This window comes from Staurois parvus, unplaced genomic scaffold (genome assembly GCF_062004578.1).
Source record: "Staurois parvus isolate SC_StPar_1 unplaced genomic scaffold, SC_StPar_1.0 ptg000636l, whole genome shotgun sequence".
Lineage (NCBI taxonomy): Eukaryota > Metazoa > Chordata > Amphibia > Anura > Ranidae > Staurois > Staurois parvus.
The window spans coordinates 627,641-648,553 of record NW_028318432.1 but is presented as its reverse complement, the minus strand read 5'-3'; the positions used below and the strand labels follow the sequence as shown (position 1 = coordinate 648,553).

The window sequence follows — 20,913 nt, the reverse complement described above, 5'->3', positions numbered from 1 at the left end:
ACATGGCATCTGACTGAACTCTGCAAGCAATGGGCGGAGAGAATAGGCGTGCAGTCCGGTGTAACAGTGACAGTGAGTGCTCAGCCTCCCTCAGCCACAGTGTATTGTCTGCAGACCTGATTCTAAGTAGAATAGGTGGGTGGCCCCTCCCCACAGTGGCAGCAATTGCCCCCGGCAAGCATGCTTGTTATACTCATTGTGGAACCTAAGGGGTTAATCCTCCGCGCTGTGTAAAAAAGTCTGTTTGCTCCTGTCTTCTTTGATCCTCCCCTTCTACTGTCCTCAATCTATCTGCTGATAGAATAGAGCCTTGGGGGCAAGCTGCACATGCTCTGTTTGGTGTGTATTGCTAGAGAGGATTTTTTTGGGAAGGGTACATGTGATCAGCACAGGACCAATCAGTGCTGTCCAGACAGAGGGTCAGGGGTCACACAGCCTCATAGGACAATCAGAGGAGAATGAAAACTCTTACAAGCTTTAACCGGTGCTCTGCTGGACACTGATAGAAGTCACAAGACTGCTATATACTGCTGATGAGAAAAGGTAATTAGCAGTTTATATTTACTAAAAATAATTGCATTTCTGTGTTCTGTGGGAGACCAGATATAGTGAATGCAGGGTCCGGGGTTTAGTAACAATTTACATCAATGATGTTAGGAGCATCCCCACCTCTTTGTGTATGCAAAGCTGCAAGGTGGGGTATCCTCCGCCCATAGCTCATTGGTCCGGCACTGACAGCTGACTTCCAGGTCTGGCCTTCCGTACACTCATAGAATTTTACTATACATTTTTCTTTCCAAGAACGTTTGTTCAGTTTTTAATCGTTAGTGGGGTCAAATGTTTGTTTTTGACCACAGTGATGGGAAGATTCAAAGGAGCAGGATGTAAATTTTTTGTCGAACGAACACATTTCTAACACTGCATGTGGGAGAGTCCATTTGTACAAAACACAAATGCTAAAAGCAAACTAAATTTTGAAATACTTTTGAACGACATTCATCAAGTCATCAAATGTACTGAGAATTTGGATATGAATGTTTGTACAAGCATTCGTTCAAATATCTACTAGTGTGAGCCTAACTTCTTTATCTTTTAATCTTTGCCTATATTCCAGTTAAAGCTGGAACTATTATCATTGTTCTTTGCTTCAGGGTGGCTCCTTTGTCTTTCAGGGTCCTATGGAGTCAACCTTTCATGCAGACACAAGAGTTGTGTCTCTCTACACTGTGTACATCAATGGAAACACAACCGAATAGCCTAGGATGAAAAGGCACTCACCTGCCCCTACCCCACCCCCCACCCAAGATAGCAGACTGACTGGAGACTGTACTGTCTATTGCTAACTCTTACCTGTGAAGACTGGAAGTTCAGGGAAGTGACACTTGAGAGCAGGAGTCAGCAGCACTGCAAATTGTAAACTGCAAGTGCTGGGGTAAGAGTTGTAACAAATAATTTATTGGGGGATATTTATTTATTGTTCTCAATGTGTTAGGATAGCACATACTGAGGGTTTAATACTACTTCAAGGATGAAAGGGCTACCTCCAAGGCCTGCCTGCTCTGAATTTATTATTTGCTATATACACTCACTGGCTGCTTTATTAGGAACATCTTGTGACTCAGTGTGGTCTTCTGCTGCTGTAGCCCATCTGCTTCAAAGGTACAACGTGTTGCGCATTCAAAGATGGTATTCTGCATACCTTAGTTGTAACAAGTGGTTATTTGAGTTACTGTTGCCTTTCTATCATCTGGAAGCAGTCTGCCCATTTTCCTCTGACCTCTGACATCAACAAGGCATTTTCATTCACACAACTGCCGCTCACTGGATATTTTCTCTTTTTCGGACCATTCTCTGTAAACCCTAGAGATGGCTGTGTGTGAAATACTCAGACCAGCCCGTCTGGCACCAATAACCATGCCATGTTCAAAGTCACTTAAATCCCTTTTCTTCCCTATTTTGATGCTCGGATTGAACTTCATCAAGTCGTCTTCACCACGTCTAGATGTCTAAATGCATTGAGTTGCTGCCATGTGATTGGCTGATTTAGCAACTTGTGTTACCAAACCATTGAACAGGTGTACCTAATAAAGTGACATTTTGTGGCATTTGCGCAGTAAAGACTTCTTTTTAGCAACTTGACCATGCAGCTAATTTTTGTTCAGGTATTGTTGCATGTGCCTCTACTATGGGGACTCACAAATTGTAGAGTTAGGACCACAGATTATCAGGGTGCCGTGTCGTGGCTCTGTGGCTTACGTATGTATTTGCAAATGTGTGCTAACTAAACCCCTGTTATAAACGCATACTGTTAGACAGGTTAATTCGGTTGTTAGCAAGCAGGCTGGCAAGTTGTCCAAGAACATTGTTCTCTCCCCCTTATTCACTATGTGATGCCTGTTTATGTGTCCTTGCTTCAGCCAGTTATAGACTTGGGCGGGTGGCCACTTTTATTGCATTGTTGTATTGTGCTCCTTGAAAAAACCACAGTCTTTTTCCAGACCTGTATTTCTCCTGAGGTTACCTGTGGGTAATTCTTTGTATCCCAAGCAATTATTCTGGCAGTTGTAGTTGCAATCTTTCTTAGTCCACCTGACCTTGGCTTAGTATCAAGAGATCCCTGAATTTTCCACTGCTTAATAAGTGACTGAACAATACTGACTGTCATGTTCAAGACTTTTGATATATTTTTATATCCTTTTCCATCTTTATAAAGTTCCATTACCTTGTTACACAGGTCTTTTGACAGTTCTTTTCTGCTCCCCATGGCTCAGTATCTAGCCTGCTTTTGTGCACAACTGTATACAAAATGTGGTCACACTTCTCTAACCTGTCTTTCTAGTTGATAGTCTTTGAGTGGGTGACGGAAATATTAGTGTTAAGGTCATGGTTATGTAGAATGGCAATGCTGCTAAGCTGGACTGGTACTGAAGCAATGCAGTGGGGCAGCACAGTGGCTAAATGATTAGCACTTCTGCCTGACAGTACTAGGGTCGTTGGTTCAAATCTCAGCCACGGCACCACCTGCCTGGACTTTGCATATTCTCTCTTTGCCTGCGTGGGTTTCCTCTGGGTACTCTGGTTTCCTCCCACACTCCAGAGACATGCAAGTAGGTTAATTGGATCCTGTCTAAATTGGCCCAAGCATATGAATGTAAGTTAGGGACCTTAGATTGTATGCCTCTTGAGGGTTAGGGACTGATGTGAATGTACAATATATATGTAAAGCGCTACATAAATTGATGGCGCTATACAAGTACCTGAAATAAATAAATGTGGGACATATGGGGAGCTTTTTAATTGTTTTGGATCATTTTATTTCACATTTCTTTTAAAGTTTGCAGATCTATCAATTCCTTTATCTCTTCCAGCTCAGAGATGACAACCATGTAAATCCTGATGCCTCTGCTGTTCTTGGCTGTGTTCACAAATGTCTGACACAGATCAGCCCCTTGCTGCAGCCTCTCACCTTGTGACTGAATGCAACATTACAATTTGCAGTATGATCACTGGGGAGAGGAGACTGAGGAAATGCTTCCTTCTTCCTGCAGCAGACTGAGAATAAGTAGGTAAAATCATCTGACGAGTTCAAGAGCTACTTTTTAATGATATAAGAGAGAATAAATAAGTGATCCTGGACTTGTAAAGACACTGAAAGGTCCACTTTAACCTTTATGTAGTGGTGTTACCTCTGCTTTTCGTGATTCATATCATAAAAAGGACACTTTTTCTCCTTTTCATTATGTTCAAGAGCCGAATATTCAAATGTGGCAGCAAAATGGATAGACTGCAGAATGTGTGGAGGTTGTTTGCAGAATGGCAGGCTTGTGTGTTGTGGTTTTAGCATAATACAGACATAACGGAAGATTTGTCTCTAAGCAGCAGTGGCTTTATTACCGGCCTCCTGTCACTTGTTATGGAGCTTGCTGTGAGCGCGGAGGTTTAGCTTGAAATCGCACCAGGATGGTTAGCTGTGAAACAATTACATAACTCCCGTTCTTCATTAACTTAATGTATTCCAATCGCTGTTTAACAGGAGCTCCATCCGTTCAAAACTGGGAGCCTGAGAGCTATGTAGGCTGGGGAGATGATGCAGATTTGCGGTAAAAGCCCATTCACATTTATGCAACTTGCCATGCGACTTTGTGGTCCAGAGTCGCATGACAAGTCACACCCCTATTTTCCCAATGGGTACCGTTCATATATGTGCGATTTCAAGTCGCAGCACGAACGTAGTTCCTGCACTACTCAGGTCCAACTTTCGAGTGAATTGGGGGCCATAGACTTCAGTGTAAACCCTTCAAAGTCGAATGAAAGTCACACCTGAATTATATACATACGACTTGTGCGTGACTTTGTACAGCACAATATAAAAATTAAAAAGATATATCCGGCGCTCCCTTCACATCTAAACTAAATCATGATAAATGCATGCAACATAAACGCATGTGCTAGTATATTAAAAAGAAATACAACCCCAAGTTGTATTATATATTATATAATACAAGAAATAGCAAGCTATAAGTGACAATAAAGCAAGTAGGTCAATTCAATCAATCTGTGAAAGTCCAAACAAATCCTCCTTGGTGCAGCACATGCATCTTCTTAGCATACGTGATTAATTAAATCTACATTACCGACCTTCATGCAAACGTGACTCCCATCACCTGAATAATACTGAGCTCAGCTCCGGAGTTAGTCCCAAGAACAAACATTATTAGGTCTAGAGCAGGGGCGGACTGACCATTTGGAAACTCGGGCACTGCCCCAGGGCCCGGGGTCAGTAGGGGGCCCCATGAGATGCCCCTGGTTCCTTTTTCATAGGCTTTTTTGAGTTTGGGCAAGGACACAGGGGCCTCATGATCCCCCATTGAGGGCCCAGGGTCAGTAGGGGACCCCATGAGATGCCCCTGGTACCTTTTTCATAGGCTTTTTGAGTTTGGGCAAGGACACAGGGGCCCCATGATCCCCTATTGCCCGTGGGCCCCATGAGTTGTCAGTCCGCCCCTGCCCCCCCCCCATTGTCGTTGACACCCGATATCTCAGTAAAACAGTAGAGTGCGCAAACTAAGTGTAGTAGATGTTACAAAATGTATTTAAACAACAACAATTAGCAACTCACATAAGGATAAATGTAAAATGCTTGTCAGCACATTTAGGAAGGGGTCTCATCCAGAAGGGTCATCAGTGAGAGGTGGAGGAGGAACACTGGCAGGAGAGAAACCTGTAGTAACTGGGAAGACAGCAAGAGTGCAGCAAGGACACAGGGGCCCCATGATCCCCTATTGCCCGGGGGCCCCATGAGTTGTCAGTCCGCCCCTGGTCTAGAGGCACTTTTTCCTTAATAGATAAATATGAGGTAAATGGTCTCTCCTTCTTGGGAAAGTAGACAATCTTTTCCTCCCCGAACTTATAGACACTCACGCTTCTTTTCTTCTCCGTTGTGCAAATGCTCAGATAAACACAGAACAGCCTCTCATAGTGTAGTACTTAAAATCTAGCAATTTATTAAAAGTATTGCACTTACATAAAATGTGAGAACACAGCTCCTTTAAGACAAAAATGTGTGTACAACCACAATTCAGTACTTGTGTGGAGTCCGACAATTGGCTCCTCCCACACATTACGTCACGAGGGGCGTGGCGTAACACATGGGAGGAGGCAGGTGTTGGACACCGCACGAGTACTGAATTGTGGTTGTACACACATTTTTACCTTAAAGGAGCTTTGATTTCAGATTTATGTCGGGCACCCGGATCCTCCCATGCGTTATCTCATGCCCCTCGTGACTTCATCAGTCTCTGATGAAGTCACGAGGGGCGTGACGTAACACGCAGGAGAAGCTGGGTGTCGGACACCGCACGAGTACTGAAAACTGACCTCGATAGGCATGATAGCACACTGTGGTCAGTTCTGTAGCTGTGCTGGGAACTCAGCCTGCTCTTCTCCAATGAGTAGACTTGTCCTGACATGCACTGGGAAGATCAGGGTGATGCTGTTTCTCCTCCCCTAGCTCTGTGAACTCCTTATGCAACTGAGAACACGAAGTATGTGATCACTGAAAAAAGGTATTTATAATGTTTTGTGTCTACACACAAATGTTTTGCCTTTCATGTTTATTTTAAACTGAATGGGTTGTTTTACAAGGAAAGGGTTCACATATACTGTAACTAAATGCTAAGGGTGGCCATGTACGCTTTGATAAATGATTGGTTTACTTTCAGATCATTCTCTTCTTATAGGAATAATTGACCTATAGATGACAATCCATTTGATCAATATGCCACACACAGGGAAGTGAATTTCAATTGATTGTTTAGATACAATCATAGGTTATCTATTAAATCCCTGTTTCCACTATATAATGGTGGTCATACACACTCCAATAAGTAAATGACTTCTTTTCCAGTTGATCTCTTCCAATCAGTCTATAGCTGATGACCCATTTGATCAATATGCCGCACCCAGGGAAGTGGATTTTGATTGATATTTAAGATATGATTGCAAATTGGTGATCGCATCTCTGTTTCCATTACGTAATCTCATAGTCTGTTGTATCTGAATATCGTGTTGCTGATTGATTTGTAACAATTGACATTTTACTGTTATGGTAGCCATACATGCTTTGCAAAGGAACTATTTATTTTCTGGTTGATCTTTTGTGAAAGGAATAATCAATCTATAATCAACAACCCATTCAATCACGCATGAGGAAGTAGATTTCGATACGAAATGTCTGTTTCCACCATCTAATGGTGGTCATACACACTTCGATAATTAATCGACTTCTTTTCTGTTCGATCTCTTCTGATAGGAATAGTTAATCTATAGTTCACAACCCATTTGATCAATATGCCACACACGGGGAAGTGGATTTTGATTGATATTTAACACACAATCATAAATTACAAGTGCAAATTACAATCTCATGTTATTGGTAGCATGTAATGGTGGTCATAAATCACACTTCGATAAATATGCTACTCCTTTTCCAATCATTCTCTTCTGATAGGAATAATCAGTTATCAATCACATCTCTGCTTCCATCATGAAATCTCATAATTCGTTGGGTTGAAATACGATTATATTTATGCTGCTGATCAATATGTAACAATCGACATTATACCATTATGGTGGCCATACATTCTTCGATAAAGGATCCATTTATTTTCCGATTGATCTTTTCTGATAGGTTTCCGTGATGTAAAAAAATGAGACAAAGATAAATAATTTCAAAACTTTTTCCACCTTTAATGTGACCTATAAACTGTACAACTCATTTGAACAACAAACTGAAATCTTTTAGGTGGAGGAAAGTAAAAATAAACTAAAATGACAATGGTTGCATAAGTGTGCACACCCTTAAACTAATACTTTGTTGAAGCACCTTTTGATTTGATTCCAGCACTCAGTCTTTTTGGGGAGGAGTCTATCAGCATGGCACATCTTCACCTGGCAATATCTGCCCACTCTTCCTTGCAAAATCACTTCAAATCTATCAAATTGCGAGGGCATCTCCTGTGCACAGCCCTCTTCAGATCACCCCACAGATTTTTGATTGGATTCAGGTCTGGGCTCTGGCTGGGCCATTCCAAAACTTTCATCTTCTTCTGGTGAAGTGATTCCTTTGTTGATTTGGATATATGCTTTGGGTCGTTGTCATGCTGAAAGATGAAATTCCTCTTCTTGTTCAGCTTTCTAGCAGAAGCCTGAAGGTTTTGTGCCAATATTGACTGGTATTTGGAACTGTTCATAATTCCCTCTACCTTGACTAAGGCCCCAGTTACACCTGAAGAAAAACAGCCCCAAAGCATGATGCTGCCACCACCGTGCTTCACTGTGGGTATGGTGTTCTTTTGGTGGTGTGCAGTGTTGTTTTTGCGCCAGACATATCTTTTGGAATTAAAGCAGGGTTAGGTTATAAAAAATATCCCAAGCTTTGAACATCTCACGGAGCACTGTTCAATCCCTCATCCAAAAATGGAAAGAGTATGGCACAACTATCAAGACATGGCCGTCCACCTAAACTGACAGACCGGGCAAGGACAGCATTAATCAGAGAAGCAGCCAAGAGGCCCATGGTAACTCTGGAGGAGCTGCAGAGATCCACAGCTCAAGTGGGAGAATCTGTCCACAGGACAACTATTAGTCGTGCACTCCACAAATCTGGCCTTTATGGAAGAGTGGCAAGAAGAAAGCCATAAGAAGTCCTGTTTGCAGTTCGTGAGAAGCCATGTGGGGGACACAGAAAACATGGAAGAAAGTGCTTTGGTCAGATGAGACCAAAATTGAACTTTTTGGCCTAAAAGCAAAAACGCTATGTGTGGTGGAAAACTAACACTGCACATGACTCTGAACACACTATCCCCACCGTGAAACATGGTGGTGGCAGCATCATGTTGTGGGGATGCTTTTCTTCAGCAGGGACAGGGAAGCTGGTTAGAGTTGATGGGAAGATGGATGGAGCCAAATATAGGGCAATCTTAGAAAAAAACTTGCTAGAGTCTGCAAAAGACTTGAGACTGGGGTGGAGGTTCACCTTCCAGCAGGACAACGACCCTAAACATACAGCCAGAGCTACAATGGAATGGTTTCGATCAAAGCATATTCATGTGTTAGAATGGCCTAGTCACAGTCCAGACCTAAATCCACTTGAGAAATCTGTGGCAAGACTTGAAAATTGCTGTTCACAGATGCTCTCCATCCAATCTGACAGAGCTTGAGCTATTTTGCAGAGAAGAGTGAGCAAAAATGTCCCTCCCTAGATATGCGAAGACATCCCCAAAAAGACTTGCAGCTGGAATTGCAGTGAAAGGTGGTTCTGCAAAGTATTGACTCCGGGGGACTGAATGCAAATGCATGCCACGTTTCAGATATTTATTTGTAAAAAAATTTGACAACCATTTATCATTTTCCTTTCACTTCACAATTATGTGCCACTTTGTGTTGGTCTATCACATAAAATCCCAATAAAATACATTTACGTTTTTGGTTGTAACATGACTGTGGAAAATTTCAAGGGGTATGAATACTTTTTCAAGGCACTGTATATTATCATTAGCAAAATGGGCTGCTCAGTCTAAAATGCCCAGGTCTATTTTTTGTCCCAGTCTGGGCCTGGGTGCTATCCTGATCTTTCCTCTACTACATAGTAAGTCTTTGACATGCAGCCAGAAAAGTGTCAGGACAGCTGACCTGCTTGCCTGATCCAGGTCAGTGTCTGTCTAGGTCAGGGGTAGGCAACCTGTGGCTCTCTAGCTGTTGTGGAACCACATTTCCCATGAGGCATTGCAAAGATTACAAAACTGACAGTTACAGCTATGACTTGCAGAGGCATGATGGAACTTGTAGTCCTGCGGCTCTAAGGTTGCCTACCCCTGGTCTAGGTAGTCAAGCAAGGTTCAGGGCGACAGCCGGGGAACCTGCACTTTTAAAAACAAGTCAACAATAGCAACTAGCTATTGTTTTTTTTTCATTGACAGGTTTCCTTCCAACTGTTGTCTAATCTAGAAAAATGTCTATATTTGTTCATGCAGGCACTGTGAATAAGAGCAGCATACTGATAACAAGTGACTTTCTGATTATATCAGTTCCTCAGCATCATCTAACGGTCCCTCTTTATTTTCTTATAGGCCAGGCAGCATCACCACCAGAGTGGGGTTAGTCAAGCCTGAAGTCAGCCACATGTAAGTCTGAACTTTTATCAACATCTCACTATAACGTTAACATGCTTCCAGGAGGTGGAGGTGGTGTCTTTCTGTACAGTAATACCTCGGTTTACGAATTTAATTCGTTCTGCAGGACTTTTCGTAGAGCAAAAAAAATTGTAAACCAAAACACCGTTTCCCATAGGTATGCATTGAAAACCAATTAATCTGTTCCAGAGGTCAGAAAAATGGTAAACGCTACTAAAATACCTATGAGTTATTTTATTAAGTCATGTGGTATTTCAGTAGTGACAACCATGTGTTAATGTTTCAGCTATCAGCGGGATTCCTCAGTGACAGCTGAATGTAAAAGAATTGCCGGCAATTAAAAAAATAATGTAAAAAATGGTGTGGGGTCCCCCCTCCCATCCATACAAAGCCCTTAGGGTCTGGTATGGATTTTGAGGGGAACTCGCACGCCAAAATTTAAAAACAAATGGCGTGGGGGTCCTCCCCCAAAATCCATACCAGACCCGTATCCGAGCATGCAGCGCGGCAGGTCAGGAAAGGGGGGGGACGAGCAAGCTTTTAGCTTTTTCTTTTAATAAAGGACTTGTTAAAGACCATGTCCTGTCTTTTTTCACACTACACTTTTTGTTTTTTTGTGAATGAGTATGGGGTACCATGTACCCCATACTCATTCACAAGGGGGGGCCAGGATCTGGGCCCCCCCTTGTTAAAAGGAGCTTCCAGATTCCGATAAGCCCTCTGCCCGCAGACCCCCACAACCACCGGCCAGGGTTGTGGGGAAGAGGCCCTTGTCCCCATCAACATGGGGACAAGTTGCTTTGGGGGGGCTCCAAAGCACCCCCCCATGTTGAGGGCATGTGGCCTGGTATGGTTCATCAGGGGGGGGCGCCCACTCGCCCCCCCCCCCTTTCCTGACCTGCTGGGCTGCATGCTCGGAGTTCCCCTCAAAATCCATACCAGACCCGAGGGCTTCGTATGGATGAGAGGGGGGACCCCACACCATTTTTGTTTTTTTATTATGGTGCTGGTTTTTAAATGCAATTATCGCTTTTTTTTTTCTTCACTATAACTCAAAATTTCAGCTGTCACTTTCCCCCCAGCTAAAAGAGAGAAAGTTTTCTTTTAGTTTATTTCCCCAAGCTAAAAGAAACAATGTTTCCTTTTAGTGTCTTAAAAAGAAACAAAGTTTCCTGTAACTCTGGGGAAAGTGGCAGCTAATCTTGTGAGCTATAGTAAAGAAAAAAAAGCCGGGAATTTCATTTAAAAATCAGCACCGACATACACTTTGTATTGTGAAAAAAAATTGAAAAAATTTTGTAAACTGAGGCAATATTTTCAATGGATTTTCATTCGTTAACTGAAAATGACGTTAACCGAGGCATTCCTAAACCGAGGTACCACTGTACTTTGTCCTTGGGTGCTTGGAATCCCACAAGAATTCCTGCAATGGGTTGGAGTACATTCTCATGGGATTTCAATCACCTATGGGTGAGAAAATATGAAGGCTCAAAGGTCAAAGGTCAGCAATGGCAGCCTATACATTTCCTTCTTGAAAGGTTTCCTTTAAGAGTAAACTGTTCACTTGATATTAGTGATTTGGGTGCAATAAATTAGCTGACTTCAAAGTGTTTCTAAAGCCTAAACATATTTTACCTTAAATTGGAACAGCACTCTCTCAATCAATATGGACTGGTTGTAATCCCTATGCTGCTAGCATTAGTAAATAAATAGGAAAGTATATTATATTTACTTGTTTTAAACGTTTTTTTACATTTCTTCAGTTAGTTCCTGGTTTTCATGCCTAGGCAAATGATGTCATATATCCCATGAGCCTTCAGGAGGAGAGGGAGGGTTCTCAGCTCAGCCAATGCCTGAGCTAAGGGCAAATGGATTCCAGGAAAGAAATGCTACATGGATTATCTGCCCTTACTCAAGATGGCCACTTCCAGAAATACCAGGGGGTGTTTTTCAAAATGATTTCTCAACAAAACAGAGCATAGAGACATGGATGGATGGGTGAGGTTGCTCAGAATATTAACAGTGAATTAAATAGTATTTTTTGTTTGTGGTGCTCATAAGCAGTGCAGCTCCACTTTATTCCTTGCATTAAGGTAAAAAATGTTTAGGTAGCAGTATGCCCTTTCACCCCCCTGTATATTTACACTCGATCCAGCGCTGTGCCTGTCTGCAGCAGCTCTCTCCTCTTACCCCACTCTCGCAGGCTTGACTGACAGCAGCAGGAGCCATTGGCTCCCGCTGCTGTCAGTCAAATCCTATGACGAGGGAGCAGGGGCAAGGCTAAGCCACACTGTCTGTGTCTATAGATGCACACAACAAGATTCGGGAATTGAAAGCGGCTTCCTATGGTGGCACACGGAGAAGAGGGAGCCAGGAGCGCCAGTGGGGGACCCGAGAAGAGGAGGTTCGGGGCCACTCCATGCAAACCCATTGCAAGTTGCAGATAGGTAAAAACATGTTTGTTATTAAAAAAATAAAAAATAGCATTTACAATCGCTTTAAATATGAAATATGATGCACCGAAAAACAAACAAGCCAAATTTATCTCCGTAGAAATGTACAGCATTTTAGCTGCAGTCACTTTAAAATGTGGAATACAAAGAATGTGTTTTCCATTAACAGCTCCAATGTAACGTATTTATATGGATACCTGCAAGTCCTTGCAGGGGCCTACACACTTGTAAAAGTCATTTTATGGGCCTTACAATGGAATGGCAAGACTGTGCTTTTGTTCCACCAAACAACAGAGTTCTGCAGGAAGAGAAATTCATGAATACCCTTCTTTACGCATGCTTAAATACTTGCTAGTTTTTGTTAGCACATATGTGTAGGTTTCAGGTAAAGAAAAACGATTCAGTCCAGCTTGTTGCACCATTTTAGTTTAAAGCCTCACGCACACTGGCGGTCAAAAACGCCACTTTTAAGGGCGGTTGGTGTTTTTATTTCTGCCTGTAAACACCCCTCCATGTTAGCCTATGTATCCGGGCACACATAGGCATTTACAGGCAGAAACAAAAACATCACTTTCGCAGATAGGAGAGGAGCATTTCAGCAGAAAAAAACACCCAATGCACATAAATGCATCTAAACATTCATCTAACATTCATTTGTTTCAATGCACAGAATAAATTATTATTCTGGCCAATAGAATAAAAGAATGCCCAAATACTTGACACACCTAAACGCACTTAAACGCATTTGGAAAGCGCAGCTTTATGTTTTTTACACTGCATTTCTTCTGCCATTAGAAAAGGCTTTCAGATGAGCTGGGCAAACGCCGAGCATGCATGAGGCCTTAAAGCAGTGGTTCTCAACCTGTGGGTCGTGACCCCTTTGGGGGTCGAACGACCTTTTCACAGGGGTCCCCTAAGACCATCAGAAAACATATATTTCCGATGTGTAAAGAGCAGCTACTGTGTAGAAAGCAGCTGCTGTGTTGAAAGCAGCTACTCTGTTAAAAGCAGCTACTGTGTTGAAAGCAGCAGTATTGGAGGTAAGACGACACTCATGAATTATTACTGGGTAAATAATTTTATGGTTGGGGGTCACCACAACATGAGGAACTGTATTAAAGGGTCACGGCATTAGGAAGGTTGAGAACCACTGCCTTAAAGTGTACCTATGACCACAGAGTTACTTGATAAAAAAAACTCAGCCTGTAATGGAAGATCGTGTATACCGACCTTTCCGGCAGCCCATGTCTTGGAACTCTGCTGCTTTGCTGCTCCATGGACGCTGCAGGTAATCCACACTTCTGGAACACCAGTTCTTCCGTCGTTTGCTGTATTTCATCTTGCAGGTTCATACATCAATATGGAACATACGAGCCAGCAAGAGGAACCACTGTGTAAGACTAGGGAGCAAAGTGGTGGAGTTCATTGAGAAGTTCCAGGTATGGATATTTTATACATAGTTACAATGGTCCAGCTTGGGCCAAAGTAGCTATGTATATACCCTACCTGGCCGATGTCCCTGAAGTTGGAAATCACAGCAATAGATACTGCTACTCCAGTGATCTCCACTTGCTTCTGGATGTCCTGCTGCATTCTGAACATAGATGGTTAAACACTTGGCACAGGCTCCATTCAGAGAAAGCTTTGCAATTTCTAAATGAAGGCAAAGAATTCTCTGATTGAACGAGGTGGAGAGCATGACATCAACTCCCTGCCTAGCCACTTGATCCAATCAGAGAATTCTTTGCATTCATTCAGAAAATGTACAGCATTCTTTGAATGGCGCCATTCCCAAGCAGCCAACCTCCTGTGTTCACAATGCAGCAGGGATGTCATTCAGCATGGGACCCAGTAGCAAGTGGAGATCACTGGAGTAGTGGTGTCTATGACAGTGATTTCCAGCTTCCAGAAGCATTCGCCACGTATGGTACATACCTAGTTACATTGGTCCAAGCTGGACTAATGTTACTATGTATGAGATATCCATACATGAAATTCTTTTTTAAAGACCCCACAAAGGTGAGTGTATTTTTAGAGCTGAATTCCAGGAATTCAGCAACTTTGCAGGCACACTATGAGTTAAGTCCAAATAGGTGCATGTGAACTTCGGGGCTTATCTCTATTACTTATATGTGACAGGTTTATTTCACTCCTGGAGGATGCGCTCTGGCTGTGAGAGGAGAGGAGCACACACAGCAGCTATGCCCTCCCCTCTGCTGCCCATTCACAGAAGCATTTGTATTTTGTAAATTAGTTCATACAATACAAAGGCTTCTGTGAATGGGCAGAAAGAGGGGAGGGGCAGGCATAGCAGTTCCAGCAACCCTGTTCTTGAAGGAACTGAGACCACAGTGAGCAGTGTCAGAGCTTTGGAAGTTACCTTCTGGACAACAATAAACCTGTCAGATGTAATAATAAGTCTGTGAGGGGGCAGGCACCTCATTAGACTTAACTCATGGTATGCCTGCAGTTTTTACAAAGTAGCAGAATTTCTGGAATTCAGCTTTACTTTTTATTTCTATTTTGCTTTCCTCCCTGGGGCTTCAAAGAGCGTAGGTAGTGAGGCAGCCGTATTGGGCACACTCAGTTGAGCCATTTTTTTTTATAATTTCTTAGTTGAGCCATTTAACCTACCAGCATGTAGGAAGGTAAGAGGAAAGCTAAACAAGCATGCAGGCAGAAGTGCTAACATAGTTACATATATAGTTACATAGTTAGTCTGGCTGAAAAAAGACAAAAGTCCATCCAGTTCATCAATTAAAAAAAAAGTTATAATCCTATACCTCACAGTTGATCCAGAGGAAGGGAAAAAACCCAGCAAAGCATGACCCAATTTCTCCTGCAGTGGAAAAACATTCCTTCCTGGTCCCCCGAGAGGCAATCGGATATTCCCTGGATCAACTTTACCTATAAATGTTAGTATCCGGTTATATTCTGTGTATCTAAGAAAGAATCCAGGCCTTTTTTAAAGCAATCCACTGAGCTGGCCAGAACCAACTCTTGAGGGAGTCTATTCCACATTTCCACAGCTCTCACTGTGAAGAAACCTTTCCGTGTTTGGAGATTAAATCTCTTTTCCTCCAGATGTAAAGAGTGCCCCCTTGTCCTCTGTGATGATCTCAGGGTGAATAACTCTACACCGAGTTCACTATATGAACCACTGATGTACTTATACATGTTGATAATATCCCCCCTTATGTATTATATATGGAGATCATATCCCCCCTTAATCTCCTCTTCTCAAGAGATAATAAATTCAGTTCCTCTAATCTTTCCTCATAGCTGAGTTCCTCCATGCCTCTTATCAGTTTGGTTGCCCTTCTCTGTACTTTCTCCAGTTCCCCAATGTTCTTTTTGAGAATTGGTGCCCAAAACCGAACTGCATATTCCAGATGAGGTGTTACTAATGATTTGTACCGGGGGAAATGATATCTCTCTCTCTGAAGTCTATACTTCTTTTAATACAAGAGAGGATTTTGCAATCTTAACCATAAAGCCACTGTTCTGCCCTATGTATACATGTTCCTATTGTGCAGGCTGGGCTTCTTTTACAAATGGCCCCGTGGACTATATTCTGTACGCATGCACATCCTAACATGATCAGTTTAAAGTGAAACTAAACATTATCCTTGTTCTCCAAAAATAATCCATACACATCCACTACTTAAAGTGGAACTTCACCCTCTCATTGACTATTTTTAACCCCTTTGCTGCTAGCATTAGTAAATAAACAGGAAAGCATATCATATTTACTTGTTTTAATTTTACATTTTTTCGGTTGCTTCCTGGTTTCTATGGCTAGGCAAATGATATCATTCATCTCAGGAGGGGTTTTCTCAGCTTAGCACACCCGCCTGCCTGCATGCCTGAGCTAAGGGCAGATGGATTCAAGGAAGTAGATGCTACAGTAATCATCTACCCTTATGCAAGAAGATGGCCACAGCCAGAAATGCATTGGGGGGGGGGTCCGTTTTTCAAAGTGCTTTCTCAACAAAATAAAGCATGGAGACATGGATGGGTGGGAGAGTTTGCTCAGAATATGAAAAATGAATTAAATAGCGTTTTTGGTTTGTGTTGCTCAGAGGCAGTGCAGTTTCGCTTTAATGGACCTGTAATGTATGTTTCATTAAATTGTTTCCTGCTGTATTTTTCTGCCTCCTTGTAATAATTTAGCAATTTTATTGTCTTTGTCACAAAGGTATACACTTTTCTTTTTAGTTTCCAGTGTTATTATAACATTCACTTTGATTATTTTTGTCTTCAAATTTAGAATCCCTGTGCAAAGCAATTACACAGCCAGCTTCTTCTGCAGAGATGTACAGGATCGCCTTTTGTCAGTTTCTTTGAGGAAGCGGTATGTATGATTTAAACCCGCTGTGTATGTTATTGCCATTAAAGAGCCAATGAAGATAAATCCCAAATTGTGTTATGCAGAAGAATTTTTATGGATAAATATATAGTCGTTTCTGTAGCTTGACAGAACTAAATATATTTTAAAATGCCACAATAACTCATTTACATAATTTTTTTAAACTGTCTTATGTAAAAGGGGTCGTAGAAGCATGCAGGATTATAGATAAAAAGGGGTTGGTTTACTAAAGGCAAGTAGACTGTTCACTTTGCATGGAGTTGCTGGGGAATTTTCCTCAGAGATTAGTGAATGTGTTGCAATTTAAGTTTGCAAAGAATACCCAATCATGTGCAAGGAAAATAAAAAAATTACAAAAAAAAACAGTTTTCCTGCTTGCACATGATTGGATGGTGGAAGTCAGCAGAGCTTTACCTCATTCACTAAGCTCTGGGGGGGAAATTCCCTTGCAAAGTGAACAGTCTATTTGCTTTTAGTAAATCAACTCCCATAGGGTCAGAAGACTATGGGGAAGATTTACTAAAGGCAAATAGACTGTTTGCTATCATTGCTGCACCTCTGAAAATGTTCGGCGTTAAAACCTGGCTCAACCACCTGTTTTACCACCCCCTTTCCAATCTGTGGCCCAGGTACCGGATGCAGCCCCTTGCTTGCCTTTATCCAGCCCTTGGGGCACTATTCGTCCCACTGCCACCATCAAAAGGGCACAATTCCTTCCATTGACACCAACAATAGAGCATAATTCCTTCGACGGACACCAACAATGGGGCACTATACCTCCCATTAACAGCAACGATGGGGCACTAGTCTTGCCACTGATACCAAAGATGTGGCATTGTTTACTACCACTGGAGGCCAGAACATTTTCTGGCCTAGTCTGGCCTCCTTAATATCGCTTTTCCACTGCCCTATAGCAGAAATACTGCTACAGGGCGGCAGGGGTGCGCAAAAGCATGTATATATACTTGATTTTGCATTTCTGGGTAGGGGGCACGTGTGCTGCGCGCATGCCCTACCTTCGCCGCCGTTCGTGTCCTCGGCTGTCAATCACCGAGTCCCGGCCTGTGATTACTCGCCAGCACCCGGTGATCACCAAGTATTACCGATGGGGGAGAGAACTGTATGTAAACAATACAGTTCTCTCCCCTGTCAGCTCCTGCACACTGCTTTGTATGGCTCTGCATAGCAAAGCCATACAAATCAGTGTGCTTACAGTGGAAAGCACACACACTGCCTCATAGTAAAACAGTACACAGTTAACCGTTTGATCGCCCCACATGTTAACCCCTTCCTGCCCAGTGCCATTAGTACAATGTCAGTGCTTTTTATTAGCATTGATCACTGTATTGGTGTCACTAGGGATGTCAGTGACACCAAGTCAATTCCCCCTCCCCCAATATCAGAATGCCCGCCGCAGTCCTGCAGTCCCACTAGTCGCTGATCACCGCCATTACTAGTAAAAAAAAAATTTCAGTATATATACCGCCATTTGTAAACACTATAACTTTCACGTAAACAAATTAATTTACATGTATTAGGATTTTCTTTAGCAAAGACATGTAGAGGAATACATTTTGCCCTAAATTTATGACGAAATGTGATTTTTAAAAATTTTTTATTGAACATGTTTAATACCAAAAAGTAAAAATTTTTTTTTTTCGCACAGGCAATCAAATACTAATGAAGGGAAGCTCTATTTTTGGGAAACAAAGGACATAAATTTCATATAGATGCAGCGTTGCATGACCGCACAATTGTCAGTTAAAATAACGCAGCACTGTAACACAATCCTCTGGAGGGCAAGTGATTAAAGTCTGAAGGACAGTAAACTGGCCCTTTGTTTAGAAATTTTGGAGACCTCTGCTCTAGTCTAAAAAAGACCCTAAAGAGTAACTGCAGTTTTGTTGAGAAAAAAAACATTCCCCTCTGGGTGATCTATGTACATTGCAAGAATCCAAACTTTGTTGCAGATTCTTACCGTCTGTTTTTCTGAAGAAATAACTGTCTGTGTCCATGTGCACAGTGAATCTGTATGGGAGTGATTTTCTAATTATCAAACAGCTGCTGCACATGCAGGTTTCTAAGGAGGGAAGTGGTAGGGTCTGCATCCCTTTAGACATGATTTCCCTTTGGGAATTTCTAATCAAAAATGACATTTATGTTGCAGGGGGTGCCCAAACTCTGACTTGTATCTTAGTTAAGACTTCTGGGGAAATCAGTAAGCCATTCACACAAGCAGAAAATTGTTTTTTCGAGAAGGAGGGGGGGGGGGGTTTACACCATCTGTTCACAGAACGCCTCCAGGCTGCCATATTGCATAGCATTTTACAGAAAATTACAGCACTGCAGACTGAAAAAGTAATTCTTAATAACATTTCAGTACAATATGACTTGTGTAGCATTTGTATACTATTTTTTTTTGCTTTCTTCCAGTAAAGTTGAGTTACCCTTTAAGGTTTACATCTACTTTAATAATCATCTCTTTTCTTTACAACTGAAACATAAAACAGGGATGCTTTATTGTGTTCTGTCGACAGCCAAAAGGAATATTTAGCCCTTTCTGAGTCCTGGTTAGTTAAATGTAATTACTGAGAAAACAGATGTGTGAGCAGGACAGGAAGATTTGGTGTAATCGCTTTATGACATAACCTCTGGCACAATAGCCCTACCTAGCTCTTTCCAGGAACATTTAACAGGCCTTGTTTCCTCTATAAAAGCCATAATTGGGGTCTAGTTTTTTTTTTTTACGCATCCCAGAAGACCCTTGGAGCCTTTTCTGATGCTAAAGACTACGTTTTCCCCTGCCATCTCGAAACAATTCATATTAGCACCAACTTGTCTCGGCCTGATCTATAAGATATTGTGATTAAGTTATGATTAATACATATGCCGTTCCTAAAACTATGAGCCACTTGTAGCACACTAGGGATCCATATTGCCTAGAAACCACCTTGTGCAGTAAATGATGCAGACAGGTTCCAATCCACTTAAGAGATATCTGTAACACATGAAATGTCATCTGCTCGTCCTAGATTAATACGGGGGATGTATCGATTCTAAAAGGAAGCGGCATTAAAGGCACACAATAGTCAGAATGGAAAATTAGGTCTTGAAAGGTCTACAGGGGATTGGCTTCTGTTTTTCATCCAAGCCTAGCTGTAGAGCATCAGTCCACCCCATTAGTCCATTAGCAGTACATTATTATTTTTTCATAAACTTGTATATACAATAACCCTTTCATTGCCACCGTCTTAACTATTTAAAGCGGAGCTCCACTTAAAAGGGAAAGTTCTGCTTTAATGCATTGTCCCTCACTCCACATTAAAGATTGGCACCTTTGGGAAACGGGTACCCGAATTTGATAGGTACCCACTCCCACTGATCACCTAAGGCAGTGGTTCTCAACCTGTGGGTCGCGACCCCTTTGAGGGTCGAACGACCCTTTCACAGGGGTCGCCAAAGACCATCAGAAAACACATATTTCCGATGTGTAAAGAGCAGCTACTGTGTAGAAAGCAGCTGCTGTGTTGAAAGCTGCTACTCGGTAAAAGCAGCTACTGTGTTGAAAGCAGCTACTGTGTTGAAAGCAGCAGTATTGGAGGTAAAACGACACTTCATGAATTATAATTACTGGGTAAATAATTTTATGGTTGGGGGTCACCACAACATGAGGAACTGTTATAGGGTCACGTCATTAGGAAGGTTGAGAACCACTGACCTAAGGCAATCTGAAGCGGAAGTCATCCTCCCCCCTCCCTCCCCGTAGTCTTCTGGGACACGTGACAGGTCCCAGAAGACTACGGGACCATTCACAAAGTGCAGCGCTACTCGCGCATGCGCAGTGGGCACCCAGCTGTGAAGCCGCAAACTGTCACAGCCGGGTGCCCACACTGAAGATGACGGTGGCGGCAAGAGAAGACGGCCGGTAAAACCAGCCATAGTGAGGACACTGCAGGACCGAGGGACAGGTAAGTGACTGTATTTTAAAAGTCAGCAGCTACAGTTTTTGTAGCTGCTGCCTTTTTTTTTTTTTGAAATTCAACTGGAACTCCGCTTTAAGCATGCAAACAAACTCATGGCCAGGGGCGGACTGACAACTGATGGGAACCCCGGGCAATAGGGGATCATGGGGCCCCTGTGTCCTTGCCCAAACTCAAAAAAGCCTATGAAAAAGGTACGAGGGGCATCTCATGGGGCCCCCTACTGACCCCGGGCCCTCGGGCAGTGCCCGAGTTTCCAAATGGTCAGTCCGCCCCTGCTCATGGCCGCAAACAATAATAACCAAGAGCTTGTTTAAATACTTGAAAGCGGTATTAAACCCAAAAGCAAAAATGTAATATATCGCAGCTTACCAATAATTAGATGTGGTGGTTGCATTTGTTTTCTTTTTATTAGGCTT

At 42.4% G+C, this 20,913-nt stretch overlaps 1 protein-coding gene across 1 annotated transcript in view; it reads left to right on the top strand.

Annotated features, from left to right (window-relative positions):
• The window catches only part of ST8SIA6 (ST8 alpha-N-acetyl-neuraminide alpha-2,8-sialyltransferase 6), a 147,885-nt gene that overhangs the window by 88,517 nt on the left and 38,455 nt on the right, over positions 1-20,913 (top strand). Inside the window, exons 2-4 of the mRNA XM_089693707.1 lie at positions 9,630-9,683; positions 11,999-12,139; positions 16,416-16,499. Coding sequence (XP_089549833.1) covers positions 9,630-9,683; positions 11,999-12,139; positions 16,416-16,499 — 279 coding nt within the window. The remainder of the gene's footprint in view (positions 1-9,629; positions 9,684-11,998; positions 12,140-16,415; positions 16,500-20,913) is intronic.